General features: G+C 42.9%; 1 protein-coding gene across 7 annotated transcripts in view; it reads left to right on the top strand.

The window, feature by feature from the left end:
* The window catches only part of caprin1b (cell cycle associated protein 1b), an 89,410-nt gene that overhangs the window by 28,307 nt on the left and 38,208 nt on the right, over positions 1–22,895 (top strand). For all 7 annotated transcript variants that reach the window (XM_055649397.1, XM_055649398.1, XM_055649403.1 and 4 more), the window contains exons 3-9: positions 4,026–4,112; positions 7,341–7,579; positions 12,672–12,754; positions 15,731–15,865; positions 17,424–17,476; positions 19,190–19,276; positions 20,039–20,200. In XM_055649397.1, coding sequence (XP_055505372.1) covers positions 4,026–4,112; positions 7,341–7,579; positions 12,672–12,754; positions 15,731–15,865; positions 17,424–17,476; positions 19,190–19,276; positions 20,039–20,200 — 846 coding nt within the window. The remainder of the gene's footprint in view (positions 1–4,025; positions 4,113–7,340; positions 7,580–12,671; positions 12,755–15,730; positions 15,866–17,423; positions 17,477–19,189; positions 19,277–20,038; positions 20,201–22,895) is intronic.

The raw sequence follows: 22,895 nt of genomic DNA, 5'->3' as shown, positions 1-22,895 counted from the left end.
CAAATTTAAGAACTGAAGGTCATTTTTGGGAGCCAGTGTCTTTTTTGAAAGGAAGAGGTGGAGACAGTAGGCAGTGGGAGAGCTGGGAAGGGAAGGGGAATGAGGGAGAAAGCAAATACTACCTGAAATTGGAGGTCAATGTTGATACCGCTGGGGTGTAAACTACCCAAGCAAAATATGAGGTGCTGCTCCTCCAATTTGCGGTGGGTCTCACTCTGGCCATGGAGGAGGCCCAGGACAGAAAGGTCGGATTCGGAATGGGAGGGGAAGTTGAAGTGCTGAGCCACCGGGAGATCAGGCTGGTTAATGCGAACTGGGCGGAGGTGTTGGGCGAAGCGATCGCCAAGCCTGCGCTTGGTCACACCGATGTAGAGCAGTTGACACCTAGAGCAGCGGATGCTATAGATGAGGTTGGAGGAGGTGCAGGTGAACCTCTGCCTCACCTGGAAAGATTGCTTGGGTCCTTGGATGGAGCCGAGGGGGGAGGTAAAGCGACAAGTGTAGCATTTCCTGCGGTTGCAAGTGAAAGTACCAGGGGAGAGGGTGGTTTGAGTGGGAAGGGACGAATTGACCAGGGAGTTACGGAGGAAGTGGTTTCTGGGGAAAGCCGAAAGGGGAGGAGATGGGAAGATGTGGCCAGTGGTGGGATCCCGTTGGAGGTAGAGATTATCTGTTGTATGTGACGGCTGGTAGGGTGGAAGGCGAGGACAAGGGAGATGCTGTCCTTGTTACGAGTGGTGGGGTGGGGAGTGAGAGCGGAGCTACGGGATATAGAGGAGACCCTGGTGAGAGCCTCATCTATAGTCGAAGAAGGGAACCCTAAAGAATGAGGACATCTCCGATGCCCTGGTTTGGAACACCTCGTCCTGGGTGCAGATGTGGCGTAGACTGAGGAATTAGGTGTAGGAGATAGAGTCCTTACAGGAAGCAGGGTGGGAAGAAGTGTGGTCCAGATAGCCATGGGAGTCGGTGGGATTGTAGTAGATGTTGGTCAATAGTCTGTTACCTGGGATGGAGATAGTGAGGTCTAGAAATGGTAGGGAGGTGTTGGAAATGGTCCAGGTGAATTTGAGTGCCGGATGGAAGTTAGTGGTGAAATGGATGAAGTCAGTGAGTTCTGCATGGGTGCAGGAGGTAGCACCAATGCAGTTGCAATGTAGCGGAGGTAGAGTTTGGGGATAGGGCCACGGTACGCCTCGAAGAAGAATTGTTCACCGTACCCTACAAAGAGGAAGGCATAGCTGGGGCCCATGCGTATGCCCATAGCTATGCCTTGGATTTGGAAAAGCTTTTTTAATCGTGCAAAAACTTAAGGAAATCTTTGTACATTTTTACACTTTTTAAAAACTTGTTAACGTATTCCTTTTTATACTGCAAGAGCTGCCTTTTGTCCATCCTGAATTTGGAAGATCTGTTGGTATAAGGAGTGGATGAGAAAGTAGAGCAACATAGAACTAATGTGAAATTCAAAATTAAACTAAACTTGGTATTTCTTAAATGGCACATAAAATTAGTTGAAATAGGAAATATAGCAAATAGGTGCATGAGTAGGCCATTCGGCCCTTTGAGCCATTCAAAATGATCATGGCTGATCATCCAAAATCAGTGTCACGTTCCTGCTCCCCCCCCCCCCCCCCCCCCCCCCCCCCCCCCCCCCCCCATTCCGTTAGCCCTAAGAGCTATATCTACAGTTAACGTTTGGGACAAAGACCCATCATTTATTTATTTGCCCCTGTACTCCACAATTTGAGATTTGTAATAGAAAAAAAATCACATGTGGTTTAAGTGCACATTGTCAGATTTTATTAAAGGCCCTTTTTATAGATTTTGGTTTCACCATGTAGAAATTACAGCTGTGTTTATACCTAGTCCCCCCATTTTAGGGCACCATAATGTTTGGGACACATGGCTTCACAAGCGTTTGTAATTGCTCAGGTGTGTTTAATTGCCTCCTTAATGCAGGTATTAGAGAGCTCTTGGCACCTAGTCTTTTCTCCAGTCTTTCCATCACCTTTGGAATCTTTTATTGCTGTTTATCAACATGAGGACCAAAGTTGTGCCAATGAAAGTCAAAGAAGCCACTATGAGACTGAAAAATAAGAATAAAACTGTCCTGCAAGATATCAGCCAAACCTTAGGCTTACCAAAATCAACTGTTTGGAACATCATTAAGAAGAAAGAGAGCGCTGGGGAGCTTACTAATCGCAAAGGGACTGGCAGGCCAAGGAAGACCTCCACAGCTGATGACAGAAGAATTCTCTCTATAATAAAGATACAGATCAAAAACACTCTTCCGGAGTCAGGTGTAGATTTGTCAATGACCCCTGTCCGCAGAAGACTTCATGAACAAAAATACCGAGGTTACACTGCAAGATGCAAACCACTGGTTAGCTGCAAAAATAGGATGTCCAGGTTACAGTATGCCAAGAAGTACGTAAAAGAGCAACCACAGTTCTGGAAAAGGTCTTGTGGACAGATGAGACGAAGATTAACATATCAAAGTGATGGCAAGAGCAAAGTATGGAGGAGAGACGGAACTCTCCAAGATCCAAAGCATACCACATCATCTGTGAAACTTGGTGGTGGGGGTGTTATGGCCTAGGCATGTCTGGTTGCTGAAGGTACTGGCTCACTTAACTTAATTGATGATTCAACTGCTGATGGTAGTTGCATAATTAATTCTGAAGGGTGTAGACGCATCCTATCTGCTCAAGTTCAAACAAATGCCTCAAAAATCATTGGCCGGCTGTTCATTCTACAGCAGGACAATGATCCCAAACATACTGCTAAAGCAACAAAGGAGTTTTTCAAAGCTAAAAAATGGTCAATTCTTGAGTGGCCAAGTCAATCACCTGATCTGAACCCAATTGAGCATTCCTTTTTAGATGCTGAAGAGAAAACTGAAGGGGACTAGCCCCCAAAACGAGCATAAGCTAAAGATGGCTGCAATACAGGCCTGGCATAGCATCACCAGAGAAGACACCCAGAAACTGTTGATGTCTATGAATCGCAGACTTCAAGCAGTCATTGCATGCAAAGGATATGCAACAAAATACTAAACATGACTACTTTCATTTACATGACATTGCTGTGTCCCAAACATCATGGTGCCCTGAAATGGGGGGACTATGTATAAACACTGCTGTAATTTCTACATGGTGAAACCAAAATGTATAAAAATGGCTTTATTAAAATCTGACAATGTGCACTTTAACCGTTTGTGATTTTTTTCTATTACAAATCTCAAATTGTGGAGTACAGAGGCAAATGAATAAATGATGGGTCTTTGTCCCAAACATGGAGGGCACAGTAACTCTCTGGAAATCATGCAGTGAATTGGCCTCTGCTGCCTTCTGTGGCAGATTTCCACAGATTCACAACTCTGGGTGAAAACGTTTTTCCTCATCTCAGTCCTAAATGGCCTTCCCCTTATTCGTAAACTATGATCCCTGGTTCTGGACTCCCCAAACATCGGGAACATTTTTCCTGCATCTACCCGGTCGAATCCTCTAATAATTTTACATGTTTCTATAAGATCCTCTCTCGTCCTAAATTCCAGTGAGTATAAGCCCAGTCGATCCACTCTTTCATCATATGTCACTCCTTCTATAGCAAGAATGTCCTTCCTCAAATTAGGAGACAAAAACTGCACACAATACTCCAGGTGCAGAGCAAGGAGGCCCTGTACATCTGCAGTAGGGCCTCCTTGCTCCTATACTCAAATCCTCCCACTATGAGGGCCAAATGCCATCAGATTTGTGCCTCTAGGTCCATCTGATCATCAAAAGTACCCAAAGTCCTCCCATTTTCTGTTCATGTCCAACCCATGTTTTCAGTCCCAAAATGCATCACCTCACACTTGTGAATGCAATAAACATTTATTGTTACACATTACGATGAAATAATTCTGCTATTAACTGCTAAGAAGTTGTCATTGTCTAATGGCAGGGTTTACAGTTAAGTATCAGGTAACTTTCATGCAATGATCAATTGGTCTTTAAAGATTATGGTGACATTTCTTGTAGGAAGCTGTTGGAAAGTTACAAGAAGTTGCAAATAACCTGGAGTTTGCTCGTGAATTGCAGCGGAGCTTTATTGCATTAGGCCAAGATGTAAGTATCCTAACGATTATGTGGGTGACTGCGCTGCTAATTACATATAAACTGATAATTGTGCCTTAATCTTGGTGACAGTAACTGTCTTTCATCTTTTGAAATGTGTGAAATGAATTGGTGCATCAATTACTCCACCCTTTAGTGCTTTCACAGTGGTAGCCTACTTGATTCCATCCCACAAAGTATGGATTTGTCGTGGCATTTGGGTCTGGCAGTCAAACATTCGGGTTTAGGTCTCACTCACTTGCTTGCACTGAAAAAAAACTAAATTGTGTAGAACAGAACTGGTGTACGGGTATTCGCTAGTTTGGTACAGCCTTGGTGGACCGAGGGCCCTGTTCCTATAAAAGTACTGTGACTGGTGTAGAACCTTCTTCAAATTGTCGACTGGTTAATTTTTTCTGATCAGTATTTTCCTTGGTTTATGTCTTTCTCTGGAGTCAGCTGGTGACCCAGATTTAAATTGCAAACCTAGACTATCCTTTTAGAACAATAAGCAGTTAGAGGATCTCCAGATTGAACCAGGCATAAAGATTATTTTTCAGTTGTTATCAGCTATCTTTTTATTTCTTGACTGGTACCAACATAATTCAAGAAAAGCCACAGAACAAGGCTGCCTAAGTCAGGCCTGTTTGCTGATGATGTTATTCTCAGATTGTGAGTAGCCTATTTTTTACTGTAGAGGTTGAACTGTGTGCTGAGGAAAAAGGCCTTGTCAAAAGTAATTTATTATTTGAATTCGCTTTGAATTATACAGTTTGTTTTTTGTTCCATTTTACTAAAATGAGAACGTAGAACAGTACAGCACAAGAACAGGCCCTTTGGCCTACATTGTCTGTGTCCAACAAGATCCAAAGACCAACTATCTGCCTGCATATCCCTCTGTTCCCTTCCTATCAGAAAGTCTTTTAAATGCCACTATTGTATCTGCCTCAACCATTGGGATAGACCATTCCATGCCCTTACTATCGTGTGTGCGTTTGTGTAAATAAAAAATTGCACATCTCCATTAAACTTCACCTCATCTCATCTTAAAGCTATGACATCTGCTCTTTGATTTTTGTTCATCCTGGGAAAAAGGTTCCGACAGTCCATCCTATGTCTCATAATTTTAAATACTTCTATCCGGTTGCCCTGTAAACTCCGGTATTCAAGAGAAAACAATCCAAGTCTGTCTAACTATTCTCTTTAGTCAAAACCTCACAATCCAGGCGTCATTTTGGTCAACCATTTCTGCACCCTCTCCAAAGCCTCCACATCCCTCCTGCGCTAGGGTGACCAGAATTGCGCTCACTACTCTAAATGCGGCCTAACCAAATCCTATAAAGCCATGACTTCTTTACTCTTATGCTCTTGCCCTGGCCGATGAAAGCAAGCATACCATATGCCTCCTTTATCACTATATCTATTTGTGATGCCACTTTCAGGGTGTTATGGGCTTGGACCCCAAGATCCCTCTATACATCAATGTTGTTAAGCGTCATGCCATTAATTGTATATTTTCTCTCTTGCATTTAACCTCCCTAAGTGCAACACTTCACACTTGCTTGGATTACACTCCCATCTGTCATTTCTCTGCCCTTTTTCTACAGTCGATCTGTATCGCATTATATACTTAGACAGCCTTCCTCACAGTCCGTGACCCCAGTAATCTTGTGTCATCTGCAAACATCCAAATCTATCTATATGTATATATATTACTAAAAGCCTGATCTTGACCACTTCCTGTTCTGTATATTAATTTTAGAAGAAACGCTGCCACTTATGACTGTGATTTTTGGCCATCTTACTCAGCCCCCCTCCGCTGCGCAGGACAAGAGGATTTTCCCCATCGATTAAAAATAAAAGAGTTATTAGTGTTTAAAACCCGTTGAGATTCTCTCTCTCTCTCCTGAAGACCACGCCCCTTCCGGAGGGACTTTAAACCCCGGAAATGTTGAGTGCCTCAGTCAGTCTCTGCAACATGGGGGAGCGAGAGGGTCACGTCTCAGTCTGAGCTGTGAATAACACTGAACGGGAGGGGGAGGGATTATAAAACCCAGAAGTGTGGGTGTGGCTCAGTCTCTGCAAGATGGGGGAGGGCGAGGTCATGACTGCCTGAGCTGTGAATGAACTGAACACACTGAATGTCTACTGAACTGTGAGTGTGGTGTTTGTGTGGTTTTACGGTGGTTTCACCCTGCTTGAAATGGTATGAAACTGCATTTGAATGTGGTGGCCTTGCACCCTGCATGAAATGTTATGAAACTGCACTTGAATTTGTTGGCCCTGCACCCTGCTTGAAGTGGCAGGAAACTGCACTTGAATTTGGTGGCGTTGCACCCTGCTTGAAGTGGTATGAAACTGCACTTGAATTTGGTAGCCTTGCACCCTGCTTGAAGTGGGTAAGAAACTGTACTTGAATTTGGTGGCCTTGCGCCCTGCTTGAAATGGTAGGAAACTGCATTTGAATTTGGTGGCTTTGCACCCTGCTTGAAATGGAATATCAAGGAAGAGCTGTGAGTCAACTGCCCGCCCACCAGCCGTGAGTGAGCTGCCAGCACATCAGGCTTGAGTGACTGAGCTGCCACCCCTAGAATCCATTTTGCCCACAATGTCCATACTAGTCCTCTGGAAACCAGTCCCTTCAGCCCACAACACCCATACTAATGCTCCAGAAAGCCCCCTGGCCACTGGCCACCAATATTGGAATTGGTGGAGAGGTGGAATATTGCATTGGAGACCAGCCCTCCCGTGTGAACATGAGATCCAAGGGGTCCCACAGTCTAGTTATAGTTACAAATGCGTATTTCTCCCTTCCAAAATCCAATTTCTTAGTCATGTTTTCAAATTGGCTTGAATGGAGGGCTTGCTCTTTACCAGCCATTTCAAGGTTGTATTTGCTAGAATTCTAGTGAGTCATTCCAAATTCTATGTATGTTGGTTAATATCTTATAATTGGTATATCTGGGGGTTTTAGAAATTCAGTCTGTACTGATGATAATTTCCCATGAGTGTAGTGGCAGGTTGAATGGGGGCAATATATTGCACTCTAGAGATTTAAAAAAAAAGATTGTAATGCATTATATCACAACATTTTCTTCCCATGATACATCAGTAAGATTATGAGACCCAATATATTTCCCAAGTTGTCTTAGCTGCAGTTATGTTTTCATTAGCAGGGTTATTGCCAGGGGTATTAAAGCCTTGGTTCAATTTGTTAAAATAATGTATGATTTTGTTTAGATCCAGAAATCACTGAAGAAAGCAGCTCGCCGGGAACAGTTGATGCGAGAAGAAGTGGAGCAAAAGCGGCTAAAAACGGTCCTTGAGCTACAGTATGTTTTGGACAAATTGGGTGATGATGATACACGTACTGACTTGAAACAAGGTTGGAATGGGTCCTCTGTGCTCACTGAAGAACAACTGGGATTGTTGGATGAATTTTACAAGCTGGTACAACCTGAACGAGACATGAACCTAAGGTAATAAATTAGTATACCCTATTTCCCAGCAGTGAAGACGCTATTTTTTACCCAAAAATAAGGCACGATAATTTACCTGCGTCTTGGAGGTCGAAGGTTAGGTTGTTAGCCAAGAAAGATAGACGGCTATCCCTCAGTACAGCAACATCAAGAACGATGTTGCTGTACTGAGGGATAGCCAAGTCTATCCCTCATTGCTGGCAGCTGAAGGGAAGCGGCTATAAAGTACGAAGCGGATGTAAAATGCGAAGCGGCGCTCTGGACGCGGAGCCACTTCATTGTGGCCCGGGTGAGAAGTAGCTGGGTGGTTGCGAGCGGCTGCCGGGACTGGACAGCGGAACCAGCCAGCGCCTTCTGCCTGCCCGCTCACCTCTGGCAGAGCTCTCCGTCTGAACACCTATCTCCTGCCGCTCGCCTGCCTCGCTCATGTCTCCCACAAATCCTTAAATTCTGACTGCTGTCGCTCGGGTGGCTGCGAGCGGCTGCCGGGACTGCACAGCAGAACCGGTCGCCACCTCAACGCCTTCTGCCATCCCGGGGATGCTGTCTGGTCCCGATGGAATTTCTTAGTTCCTTAGTGCTCCCGTTTTTCCCACCATCTCTCCACCTGCCGTCACCCTCCACCCCTCACCCATTCAGTCATTCAGAATGGAGAGATCTGGAAGCCTTGAGCATTTAAAACAAATATATATATATTTCTTTATTTTTATTTATTTTTTTGAGCATGAGAAATTCTATGTCCCGCCAGACTTTTTTCAAAATGGGGGTGCGTCTTAATTTCCGGGAAATACGGTGATTACATGTTCTTGCTTATGAAGACCTCCTCCATTATGCTATGAAGCCAATATCTTGTTCTTTTTCTTGCACACTAATAAGTGAAAGTCAGAGTAGGCTGATCTTATTGCTCTTTATCTGATTTAATTGAAGAACAAATTTATTATCAGTTTCATATTTAATCTGCTCAAACATTATTTTGGTGTTTCCATTGTGTATATTATATTGGTTTCCCTTAATTTCCATGATTTGCATGGATGGGGGTTTTAAGCTCTTGAAGATACAGGACCAGATCATCTCCAATAATTTGCAATGAGAAGAAACGGTATTTCAGAATATGTTGACAATGCGTGGTTGTACAGGTTAGTGGAGAACTACTGAAATTTGGAGAAGGTCGGTGACTTGAAAGGTTGTTTAAATTTTAATGGGCGCTTTGAAGAAGTCTTTAAATAGTAAAAGTTAGATCTTGCTTAAAGCTAATAAAACGGTGTGTTGAATGTTTGAATTATAGACACATCCTGAAGGGAAGAGTTAGATTCAAATTTATTTTGTCACATACACCTAGGTGTAGTGAAATTCTTTTTGCCATGCAGCACATTAAAAAAGAATACAACATGACTGCAATAGATAGTTTCAACATCAAAACATCCCCCCACAATGATTCCCATTGTGGGGAAAGGCACAAAGTCCAGTCCCATCCCCATGTCCACCCATAGTCGAGCCTCCTTACTCGAGACCGTGGCTTCTGGAGCCGACGGGGCCACGCCGAATGGAGCTCAACTGGCGATCTCATCAGGAGATCCCAGGCTTCCGATGGAAAGTTCAGTGCCGCCGCCCGCAGCTGCTCCACAGACCCGCAGCTCCGCAACGGACCCAGCTCCAGTTACCGGAGTTTCAGCGAAGTCACCGCCAGCCCCGCAGTGGCGCTCCAGCGCTGCACTGCCGTCATCCGACACGCAGCTCCGCCGCCGCCGCTGCTGAGCCGGTGCCGCCGCCGATGCCGAAGCTCCAGGCGGTCCCCTCAGGAGACGCCGCTCCAGGCCTGCTGGTAGGCCGCGGGGACGGGTCGAAGCTGCAGCCCGGAGAAAATCTGCGACCAGGCAGGGACCCTGAAAATTAGTCCCCCCCCCCCCCCACACACACACACACACACAAAAAATCTAGAACTCCTCAAAACAAAACGCTAAACTAACTAAAAATAGAAAAAGAGATGAAAAAAAAACAGACAGCTGCAGGCTAGGCAGCCATACCCCCAAATCAGGGATTTGATGAGGATGAGCGAAAGAACAATTTAGTGATGGAAGAGTTGTAAAAATATGTCTTCCATGCTCCATTGCAGGCTTGGCGCAAAGTCAACTCTTGTCCTGTGGATTGAGATGCTTTGCACGGGCAAGGTAAGCACTATGTCTGGATCAATAACAGTTGACAATAAACTGAACTGAAACAACTGTCATTGATCCAGACATGACAAAAATATGAGTGTTGTATATCGAATTTGCATATGGCCTCTTGCAATGGAGGAGGCACAGGGCAGAAAAGTCAGTATGGGCATGAGAAGGGGAGTTGAAATGGTTGGCAACTGGGAGATTCTGTAGGCCTGAATAGATTGAACGAAAGTGTTCAACTAAACGGTCATCAAGTCAACGTTTGGTCTTGCCGATGTACAGGAGGCCACATCGGGAACACTGGATACAATAGATGAGGTTAGAGGAGGTGCATGTGAACCTCAGTCTCACCTGGGAAGACTGATGGTGTTCTTGGATAGGGTTGAGGGAGGACGTACATGGACATCTCCTGTGAAATCTCCTGCGGTTGCAAGGGATAGTACCCGTCGAGGAGGTGGTTTGGGTGGGAAGGCTTGAGTGAATCAAGGAGTTGTGGAGGGACCGGTCTCTCCGGAAGGCGGAAAGGGGTGGAGATGGTAAGATGTGATTAGTGGTGGGATCACGTTGCAGGTGACGGAAATGTTGGAGGATGAGGTGTTGTATGCGGATACTGGTATGGTGAACAGTGAGCGCCAGAGATACTCTGTCCTTGATGCATCTGGGGAGAAAGGGAGCGAAAGCAGAACTCTGAGGCACAAGAGAAGGAATGGGTGACATTCCTCCTTTCCGTCTCTCCAGAGATGCTGCCTGTCCTGCTGAGTTACTCCAGCATTTAGTGTCTACCTCCCCCACCCAAGTTGCAGTAACTTCTCATTTTCACCCTACAAACAGCTTATAATGGCCTGTTTCCTTTATCATCGTTACTTTTTTGCATATCCTTAATTCAATGTTCTTTATCTCTCCATATGACTGTCTATATCTCTCGTTTCCCTTATCCCTAACCAGTCTGAAGAAGGGTCTTGACCAGAAACGTCACCCATTCCTTCTCTCCAGAGATGTTGCCTGTCCCGCTGAGTTACTCCAGCTTTTTGTGTCTATTTTCGGTTTAAACCAGCATCTGCAGTTCCTTCTTACTCATCAAAAATATATACATCCACTTGGAAACGCATCTTGAGCCTCCAAGAATAATTGAGAAATATTTTGATCTAACAATTCCTTATTTCTTGGGGAAAAGAAGAATTTCTCGAACTATACTGCCTCTGCCTAGGCTACAATACATTGGCAGGGCTCTCACTTAACCTTTTGTCCCTGTTGTCAGCCGGGCAACCTCAGCAGCTTTTTAGGTTGCCAAATGACAGTTTAGGTGGTCATTTAAGATGGCTTGCATGATGCGTGCGATAATGTGCTCGGACGAAGTGCAGTGTTACCCGTCGGAATTATGGTCATTGAAGCATTCACATATTATTTCTGCATCAAGTAAAGTCACAAACTAAACATATTCACCAATCAAGACATGATATATACCACAATAACATGCAGCAAAATTATAATACAGTATCTCAACTTTTTTTACACGTTGCAATTAATGCAATTTCTATTATCTCTTTCCACTTCCAAACAAAAATCTGGTTGGATTATTCAGCGCATAATCAATGGTGAGACCAAGCGCAGGCTTGGCGATCGCTTCGCACAACACCTCCAATCAGTTCGCAATAACCAACCTGATCTCCCGGTGGCTCAGCACTTCAACTTCTCCTCCCGTTACGAATCCGACCTTTCTGTGCTGGGCTTCCTCCATGGCCAGAGTGAGGCCCACCGCAAATTGGAGGAGCAGCACCTCATATTTCGCTTGGGTAGTTTGTACCCCAGCTGTATGAACATTGACCTCCAATTTCAGGTGGTCCCTGCTTTCCACTCCGCTTCCCAGGTCTCCCTCAGCCCACTGTCTCTGTCTTTTTCTTCCCGTCCCTCCCCGCACCTTCACATCTGTCTGAAGAAGGGTCTCGACCCGAAACGTCGCCTATTTCCTTCGCTCCGTAGATGCTGCCTCACCTGCTGAGTTACTCCAGCATTTTTGTCTACCCATTCACACAAGGTCTGTTATCCCACTTTCCTCACCCACTCCCTGCACATTAGGGGCAATTTTACAGAGACAAGTTAACCTACAAAGCCAATGCGTCTTTGGAATGTGGGAGGAGACCCACATGCTTGCAGGGAGAATGTGCAAATTCAACACAGTGCCCGAGAACAGGATCAAACTCTGGTGTGTGAGGCAGCAAGTCCACCAGCTGTGCCACTATATTTTATTTTCCAACACACAAAAAATTATACGTTGATCAGTGATTCTGGGTTGGTTTTCAGCATTCGTGGTGAGGTGGCAACCGGACAGCAATGGTGGCCAGATCTCCCACAATGCAAAGGGAGGGAGAAAGTGGCTGACGTCAACCAGTTGCCGTGACAGTGTGCATGTGCAGGGAGGCACACGCGCACAACCACGGCAAATGATGTGCTGGCCGTGGTTGTGTGCATGTGCAGGGGGAGGATGTGCAGGCCTTGACAGTGCGCATGTGCAAGGCGGCCTGCCGTGCCGAGCGGAGAACCGAGAGAGCGCCGAGAGCCGGACATGGATGGTGGGCGGAGACGGAGAGAGAGAGAGAGAGAGATAGAGAGGGGGCCCGCTCAGAATTAAACAATAGGTGTCCCGGGCGCTTGCCAAGCCGGGCAAAATGGCATGGCTTTTACTGTAGGTTGCCATTCGCACCTGGGCAACCGCTAATTTCGAGCCCTGATTGGTTGTCCTTTCCAGTTCTACGTTCTGTGCCCACTTGGCTTATCTGTTGGAAAAGAATGAGTGCTTCAGTGTGATTAGATGGTCATTTGCTTTGTGGTTTTCAAAATTTTTGTGCTCAATTAAAAAATTGTTAAGCATGTTTCAGAAATAATTTAATATTTAATACTTTGCAAACTTGACCGTGTTATCTTATGGTTAACAGGTTGTGCGAACAATTTGAACAAGCATCAGTGCACTTATGGGACCTACTGGAAGGAAAAGACAAAAAAGTTGGGGCCACAACTTGTGAGTATCTGACTTTTATCAGCAGAGGACAAAAAGGGAATAGAATGAAAGAATTAAGCTCTATTTCTTGGGATTGATTATTTTCCACTGTCGTGTAACTGCTTTTATCTGTGGCACATGCATGTTCAAGTTAAAATGGATGACAATCCAGTTAATTTTCATTCATCAAAAGAAAGGCAGAGTAATGTAGATACAGGTAGTTCTGTTAGAATAAGTCTTTCCAGAACACACATTTGACATAATGTGATTGATGAATTAGGGAATATTATTTGTATTACAAAGACCTAATAGGTTACAATGAGATTTTGATGGGAAATGAGAGAACCACTTAAAGGTTAGTTTGGAAATTGATAAGCAGAAAACAAAAGCTGCCTTGGAGAGGAAAAACTCTTCCCTCGTAACGTCCCCGCAGTAATCGAACACCATCGTCTCTTTAGAATGCTATCTGTTGAATGTATTGCTGGTGGACATTGAATTAGACAGGATCAGGAGGCACAAGGAGCTATAGATGCTCTGTTCCTGGAGCAAAATAGAGTGCTGGAGTAATTAAGTGGGTCAGGCTGAATATGTGGATAAATGACATTTTGGGTAAAGGCTTCTTTAGATTGAATTTAATGGGGGAAGAAAGTTGGAAAAGAGGTGGGGGTGGACAAGACCTTCAAGTGATAAGTGGATACAGGTGAGGGATTTTGATCGACAGAAGGGTGGAGTAAGTGATAGGCTAGAGATGAAAAAGAGACAAAAGAATGTTAGATAAGAAGAAAGGAGGAATCAAATGTAAAGCCAGAGGGAAGGATGTATGTGGAGGGTGACGGGTGAGGGTGTGGAAAGAGGAGTGAAATAGTGTGAAAAATGGATGTGGACTGGGGTGGAGGGGTGCACCGGAAAGAGAGAGGGGTAGTGGGCTATTACTTGTAATTGGAGAATACAATATTCATACCTCTGGCTTGTAAGCTACTCAAGTGGAATATGAGGTGCTGTTCCTCTAGTTTATGTGTCCTCATTCTAGCAATGGAGGAGGACAAGGACAGAAAGATCAGTATGGGATTGGGAAGGAGGGTTTAGATGGTAAGCAACTGGGATATCCAACAGGTCTTGGCGAACAAATTGCAAAGGTTGGGCAAAATTGCCACCTAGTTCGCGCTTGGTCTTGCCAATGTAAAGGAGATTACAAAGGGAGCATTGGATGCAGGTGACGAGTTTTGAAGAGATGCTTGTCTCCTCCAGAAGGTGTGCTAGGATCCTTGGGTGGAGGTGTAGGAGCAGGTGTTAAACAACTTTGTTATTGTAAGTCTGAAACTTGCCGCTAAACCCCTTTTGCCCATTGTCACCTTTGTTATAATACGATTCCAGCAGGGAATTTGTATTCTGTTTCTGTTGTTTGTTTTTTGAGTATGTGTGTATATGATACACACAGAACTTTTTATTCTCTCGTTTATGTACTATGTTTACATATTCTGTTGTCCTGCAGCAAGTAAGAATTTCATTGTTCTATCTGGGACATATGACAATAAAACAATCTTGACTCTCTTGGTATTTGGTGACATACACTAGTTTATTGGACTTAGGTAGTCTGTGAATTTGCAGTGATGATGCTGATTCTAATTAAAAAGTAGAAAAAATAAAGTTTATTGAGGTTAACTCTTCAAATATTTATTATGAGTTATGCCTAACTTTTTATCATTTACCTTCTTAACCAATTGGCTATTAATTCTGAAATATAACTGATGCTTTTGAGGTAAATGTGTTAAATAGGAATTATTTGATGGAAACCACGAGGGATTACAGAGAATGTTAAAACACAATTGCATGTTTCAGTTTATGCCACTGATTAACAACAGGTTGTTATGATGAGGCCATAGGAAAAAACAGGAAAGTAGACTATTATCTGAATGGTGGCCGATTAGGAAAAGGGGAGATGCAATGAGACCTGGGTGTCATGGTACACCAGTCAATGAAAGTAGGCATGCAGGTGCAGCAGGCAGTGAAGAAAGCAAATGGTATGTTAGCATTCATAGCAAAAGGATTTGAGTATAAGAGCAGGGAGGTTCTACTGCAGTTGTACAGGGTCTTGGTGAGACCACACCTGGAGTATTGTGTGCAGTTTTGGTCTCCTAATCTGAGGAAAGACATTCTTGCCATAGAGGAGGTACAGAGACGGTTCATCAGACTGATTCCCGGGATGGCAGAACTTTCATATGAAGAAAGACTGGATACTCGGCTTGTACACGCTAGAATTTAGAAGATTGAGGGGGGATCTTATAGATATTTACAAAATTCTTAAGGGGCTGGACAGGCTAGATGCAGGAAGATTATTCCCGATGTTGGGGAAGTCCAGAACTAGGGGTCACAGTTTAAGGATAAGAGGGAAGTCTTTTAGGACCGAGATGAGAAAATCATCTTTTACACAGAGAGTGGTGAATCTGTGGAATTCTCTGCCACAGAAGGTAGTTGAGGCCAGTTCATTGGCTATATTTAAGAGGGAGTTAGATGTGGCCCTTGTGGCTAAAGGGATCAGGGGGTATGGAGAGAAGGCAGGGATGGGATACTGAGTTAGATGATCAGCCATGATCATATTGAATGGCGGTGCAGGCTCGAAGGGCCGAATGACCTACTCCTGCACCTATTTTCTATGTTTCTATAGGTTCTCAAATGGCCTGGTCCTCTTACTTAAAGTTAGAAGTTTTATACCTGACCAGATACTTTGTTTTATTTTAGTACGCTTTCGGTTGACTTGCTTTCGAGAAAAATTTGAAAGCTTTGGAGTTGGTACATGTGAAATGGATTATTATGACTCCAGGGAAGAGTTAAATAGATAGAGCAGGGAAATTGAAGTTGTACTCCACAGAGCTGAAAAAGCTGAAAGGAGATCTGATATTTATGATTGTGCAAGGTTTAAAGAAATGCCTTAATTTATTGAGCATTGTAAATAATTGTTTCCAGAAGTCAAGTAATGAATGAATTTCTAATTTCTAGACAAGAACCTTAAGGCAATTGTCAATAGACTTCTACAGAGTGGCTACTTTGACAGTATTCATAATCACCAGAATGGTATATGTGAAGAGGAGGAACCCTCACCAGTGCCTGTTGAAGAACAGCCTCCAGAACCAGGTATGTAGCTAGTACATATAGTCCAGATTTGCAATACCTGAAGAAGGGTCTCGACCCAGAAAAGTCGCCCATTCGTTCTCTCCAGAGACGCTACCTGTCCCGCTGAGTAACTCCAGCTATTTGTGTCTATTTGTAATACTTAACTTGTGTATTAAATTTAAATATTATGTTGCTTAATGCTATTGTTTAAAAAAAAAAATTAAACCACTAACCAATTGTCTTTGTTGATTACATTTTCCCTTCACAACATCCCCAACTCTTGGATCCCCATAACTTTGTTCAGGTCCAACACATAGAAATTTGTGTAGAACATTAATAAGGTTTATTCAAAATTTGTTGTGTATGGGTGTGTGGCTTTTTTAATTTTAAGTAATACTTGATTTTAATTGGTCGTAAGTTGGAGTTGATAATACGTGCCGTGTTATACATCATGGACCTCATTTAGTTTACTTGCCCACTATACACTGCTGGTGAAATGCACATTGCTTTTGCTGAATAAAACTAACATGTAAACAAACGTGCTAAAAATCCAAATAATGTATGTCAAACAGTGAACAATGTTTAAGGAGCCTGAGTAGTACATGTTCTCTCTAGACATCTGTCTCAATGGTATTTGAGTTGAGTTTTTTCACTGTACTGTTGTAATAACAGTTGCAACTCCAACAGAAGCCAGCCCTTTTGCTTTCTGTACAGGTAATGTCTGGGTCGAAGGGGCCATTGATTGCTGCACCATGTCTGAATGTATTTTGAAATCTAAATCATGTGATCTTGATTTCTTTTTTTTTGTTTACATTTCCTTCTTTGTGCAATATTGCTATTTCAGCAAAAGCAAGATATGTTATAGAAGATTAAAGTACTGTTGGATTTGAGGTGTACCTTGGGCAGCTGATCAATTTTATTGGGAAGATTTTGGTGTTGAGCTTTATGATATTCCTTTGTCTAGCCATGCTGCTGCAATTCCCATTGTATTGGAAATTGTGCAATAATGGGACATGAAAAACTGAGATGGCTCTGCCCCTCTTACCCTGTTGCGCTATATGCACAACTTTATAATTAGTTAGTGGCCTTATGACACAGATGATTTGTGTGGCGAGGTCTACATGTAAGCTTCTTGTTATGTTATTCCAGATGGATCATTTTAAGCATGTTTGCAGTGGTTCAGTGTCACCTTTAGATTAGTTGGTAGCACTACATCTAAGTTAGGTTGTGGTTTCAAATCCTTTGGCTGGTCCTCTTGTGAAATACTGAAAAAGAGCTTGGCTGCTGGAGGCACGTCAGTTATGATGAGGTCTTGGATGTTTCTCCCATCAGATGTATTTGAAGAAGGCAAGTAATTTATTTTACTTTCCTACCACTGTTCCTAAAATTTTTGATCATTGTTGGAACCTTGCATTTCACAAATTGGGTGCTGCATTTGTATTGCAACAGTGACCATTGTTTGGGAAGTGCTCTGGGATGGCATGAGGTTTTTGAAAGGCACAAAAAAATAATAATTCCGTTTAACTTTTATTTAAAATTATATTTTCATTGTAAAAATGAAAATATTGTTCTATTGCAGAACCTGAAGCAGTTGAAGAATATGTGGAGCAACCCGATGTGGAGGCAAGAGAGGTAAGCAGTATTAAGCCTCCAGTATTCTGCGTGCTGCTGAATGATAACTGGCAGGTTATTTGATAGACTGTTTGGATGGACAAAGGCCCGAGATGAAAAGACAAGGTGTGAGACAAGAGGATTGGCTCGGATCCATAAGATAGCATAAATAACATAATTGAATTCGATGGTCAGCCGAGGACAGCAATGGACGGCTCGAAATTAACGGTTAGCCGGGTGCCAATAGCCACCTAAAGTCCCCTGCACATGCTCACAACTACGGCCAGCACATCATCGGCCGCCCTGCACATGCCACGGCAACTGGTCGGCGCTGGGCACTTTCTCCCTCCCTTTGCATTGTGGGAGATTTGGATGCCTTAACTGTCTGCTCACTGGAAACCAACGCAGAATCACTCCCTGGAGCTGGAGCAACTCTTGCTTCAGGGAGCAAGAGTTTCTCCAAAATATTCCAAATGGAATTTAAATTGGAGGTTGTGGAGGGTCCACCACCAAACTCTAAACTCTGAACAATAATAGCCTATTGCACTTTATCTGTTTATTTATTGTGTGTGTATATATATATATATATATATATATATATCTATCTATATCTATGGTATATAGACACACTGAACTTTTATCTCTTGATCTGTATTCTGTTTACATATTCTGTTGTGCTGCAGCAAGCATGAATTTCATTGTCCTATCTGGGACACATGACAAAATTATCTTGACTCTTGACTTAGACTTAAGCAAAAAAGGGTTCTAGGGGGGAAAAAGAGCTACCTTAAATTTAGTTGCGTCTGGTTGGGTAACTGTGGTAGGGTGAAGACTATTCCATGCTTTTATTGTGCGGGGGAACTCCATGGTGCAGCCAGCATCTCTGGATAGGAGAAATTGGGTTACGTTTCGGGTAGAGACCCTTCTTTAGATATCCTCTGGTTTTAGTGGTTTTAGTTTAATTTAAAGATACAGCATGGGAAACGGGCCCTTCGGCCCACCGAGTCAAGGCACTCAAGTCAAGTCATTTTATTTATATAGCACATTTAAAAAAGAACTCTCGTTGGCCAAAGTGCTTTACATTGGTGGTGTCCGCACCGACCACCGATCACCAGTACACTAGTTCTATCCCACACATTAGCGACGCAAGTCCAAGAGTGTTTTATTCTATCACGTCCCAGTTTGACTTTATTTGAAGCAGAAATAATAGTATAATTCCGACTGGTAACTACGCACTTCGTCCAAGCACATTATCGCACGCGTCATGCAAGCCGTCTTAGATGACCACCCAAATTGCCATTTGGCAACCTAAAAAGTTGCCTAGGTTGCCCGGCTAGCAACAGAGGAAAAGAATTTAAGTGAGAGCTCTGCAATGACATTTGTGTTGTAACTGGAAATGTGTCCCCCATTTATCATATCTAAAGATCTGTGGTGTGGTTCAGAATTGTTTTCTTATGGTAAAGCGTAGTTGGTTTACATCGTGGATTTGTTTGAATTGTACTCGTAGGCAAAAGACAATAGGTGCAGGAGTAGGCCATTTGGCCCTTCGTGCCAGCACTGCCACTCAATGTGATCTTGGCTGATCATCCCCAATCTCTACCCCGTTCCTGCCCTCTCCCCATATCCCCTTACTCCGCTATCTTTAAGAGCCCTATCTAGCTCTCTCTTGAAAAGACTGCTTGCAATACTATACCTTTTTATGCCTTGCTGGTAACATTTTGTTTTGTTTTTCAGTTTGTTAACAGGCAGTTCATTGCAGACACACAATTCAGCAGTAACCAGAAAGAGCAACCTGATGAATGGAGCACAGAAACTGTTGAGGTAACTAACTTAAGAACCTAGCTTCATGTCATCGATCTTGGGATATGTTCACACTGACAGTGGCTTGGTATATTGGTTTGATGTTATCTTTTTTTCCTCCCCTGGGTGTTGATTCTTGGGAATGAGTACATTCCTACGTGCTTTCATCTTGCTGATATAACGAGTGTGAGTCCTTCTGACCGAGTATAGATGTTAGGCAGATTGTTTGACTAGAGGATAATGTTTTATTTATATAGCAAATTTCTCTTTGTTGGAAGTGTCACCAAATTACAAACAGCTTTTTTTCCAACCTGGCACTGGGGTGGTGAGATTAGTTCTAGTACTATGGTTGATTTGGATCTTATAATAGCACAGTGGAGGATTACATCTCTCATTCTTCAGCTTCACAGTGTAGAATTAATGCACGAGTATTCCAGGCGGTTACTTTCCGTGAGGCTTTTTGGCAGTCTTCAAAAACATATTTCAATAGATCTGGCTGAGCAAATGCAGCTTTGTGCTACTATGTACCCTTGAAGTATGAAGCGTCCTAGTTGCCAGCTATGTAAAATGTTAAAAATTGAATTATATTCATGGTAGTTGATTAACTAAATGTGGCCAGGAAGTTTGAGAACATTCTGGAAAATTTGAGTTGGTTATAAAAAAAAAAGACTCCTGGGGACATTACAGAATGCTTTGCTATTGTGCATCAGGGTCAGTGTTTATGTTCCAGACAAATAGGAACTATTAGCATTAGCACTGCATTAATTGTCATCTCTTTGGTAGGTTGTAAATTCACTGCAGCAGCCACCACAACAACAGGTCCAGCCACCAACGGTACCTGAAAATCATGCACTGAACACTGTTGCTCCTCCGGATCCCTTAGTCAGAAGGCAGAGGGTACAAGATCTTATGGCGCAAATGCAAGGAACCTTTAACTTTATCCAAGTGAGTATGATTTAAATCTCTTTCAAAGGCTGAAATTCATTGTTGGAATACAGACGTTTCTGGTTTTAACTTCAGTTTTCTTTTGCAAGTAGCTGACTACTGTTGGTATCTGTGCTAATTTGTTAATTTAAAAAAAAGTCTTGGTTATCTGGTTAGCTGTTCCATGTGCAATCTTGAACTTGTAAGACATGCAAGCTTGGAAAACAAAATCTGTAAAACAAGAATCAGTGGTGAAAATTGAAAAATACTTTGAACACTTTCTCCACAGATTACCTGACATATTAAGTGTTTTCACCATTTTCTGTTTATATATAAACTGTTTTGTGCAAGTCTGGAAAATGTTGCATCTAAATTGACAGGGCCATGCCTTATGGGGCGATTATCCCTTCAGCAGAAGTAATTCTGCAAGCTTTGATCTTTCACTAATTTGAATCAAAAATTAGTAAGGGCATTCAGCACAGATAAGAATCCTTCGGCCCACCATGCCAGCCTTTTTATTTATTAACACTTGACTCGTTTGCTTTAATTAGGACTGCATCCTATGTTTTCCCTTTTAATTGTCTGTCTAAATGTCTTATACATTGATTGTATCTGATTTCAGTAGCTCCTTTGGCTGTTCCAGTTCTCGACGGCTGTGAATAAAACTGAAGTTACCCCTTGAATCCCATATTAATATTTCCTTCCCCTTTGCATTCCCTCCAGAGCAAGCACACCCTTCCTGTGGTGTGACAATCAGAACTACACACAATGATCCTTGTGGCCTAATTAGTGTTTTGTACAGTTCAATGTAAGAGCACAGCTCTTGTACTCCATGCTGTGACCTATGAAGGCAAACATGCCATATGCTTTCTTCGTCACCCACTCAGACCATGTGGTTTCTTTCAGGGAACTGTGGTCTTAGACCCCTTAGTCTGTTCATCATAATTCCCGAGGTCTTCCCATTTGTTGTATATGCCTTTACCCCTGTTCAACTTCCAGAACATGCATCATGTCACATTTGTTGGGATTAAATTACATATGCTAGTGCTCTGCCAACTTTTCGTATGATCAATATCCTTCTGTAGCCTTAGACAACCTTCTTTTCTATAAACAAAACCAGCTATTTTCATGTAATCTGCAAACATATTGGCCATACTTCCTGCATTTACATTCAAGTCATTAATATCTGTCTAAAGCAGCAATAATCCTGACACTAATGGCTACGATGACCACTATCGCACATGGCCTTCAACGAAAAGCATCCTTCCACCACTTCCTCTGGTTCCCTATCACCAAGCAATTTGAGAACATGAAACCCTTCTGTTCCACCACTATTAAGGAATCTCCCCGATGACACAAGACATTTGGACATGGAACAAAACGTCAGCCCTTCTGTCTTATGAAGTGGGATTATAATTAAAACGAATTCCTGTCTCTGAAGATGCAATTTTGTGTTGAATGTGCCTACACCAGAATGTGTGTAGCAACTCAGCGGGAACAGGCAGATGCTGAAGAATTACAGAAACGTGCAATTCCCTTTCTCAGCCGTGCAGAATGCTGCCTGTCCCGTTGACTTACGACCAATGCTGTCTAGATCGGTGTAAACGCGCATCTGTAGTTCTTCCTATACAGATGATTTAATATGCTCCATACTGTTTGCCCTCAGCCTGCTGGCAAGATCATTACCGCGACTGTTGATTACAGTGCCCTCCATCATGTTTGGGACAAAGACCCGTCATTTATTTATTTATTTGCCTCGGTACTCCACAATTTGAGGTTTGTAATAGAGAAAATCACATGTGGTTAAAGTGCACATTGTCAGATTTTATTAAAGGATATTTTTATACATTTTGGTTTCACCATGTATAAATTACAGCTGTGTTTATACATAGTCCCCACATTTCAGGGCACCATAATGTTTGGGACACATGGTGTCACAGATGTTTGTGATTGCTCAGGTGTGTTTAAATGCCTCAATGCAGGTATAAGAGAGCACCTAGTCTTTCCTCCAGTATTTCCATCACCTTTAGAAACTTTTATTGCTGTTTATCAACTTGAGGACCAAAGTTGTGCCAATGAAAGTCAAAGAAGCCATTATGAGACTGAGAAACAAGAATAAAACTATTAGAGACATCAGCCAAACCTTGGACTTACCAAAATCAACTGTATGGAACATCATTAAGAAGAAAGAGAGCACTGGTGAGCTTACTAATCGCAAAGGGACTGGCAGGCCAAGGAAGACCTCCACAGCTGATGACAGAAGAATTCTCTCTATAATAAAGAAAAATCCCCAAACACCTGTCTGACAGATCAGAAACACTCTTCAGGAGTCAGGTGTGGATTTGTCAATGATCTTCAGTTAACTTCATGAACAGAAATGCAGAGGCTACACTGCAAGATGCAAACCACTGTTTAGCTGCAAAAATAGGATGGCCAGGTTACAGTTTGCCAAGAAGTACTTAAAAGAGCACCCATCCGTAAAAAGGCATGAGACGAAGATGAACTTATTTCAGAGTGATGTCAAGAGCAAAGTATGTAAGGAACTGCCCAAGATCCAAAGCATACCACCTCATCTGTGAAACACGGTGATGGGGATGTTATGGCCTGGGCATGTATGGCTGCTTATCTTCATTGATGATACAACTGCTGATGGTAGTAGCATAATGAATTCTGATGTGTGTAGACATATCCTATCTGCTCAAGTTCAAACAAATGC

This window comes from Leucoraja erinacea, chromosome 18, assembly GCF_028641065.1.
Source record: "Leucoraja erinacea ecotype New England chromosome 18, Leri_hhj_1, whole genome shotgun sequence".
Lineage (NCBI taxonomy): Eukaryota > Metazoa > Chordata > Chondrichthyes > Rajiformes > Rajidae > Leucoraja > Leucoraja erinaceus.
This window is presented reverse-complemented; position numbering and strand designations above follow the sequence as displayed.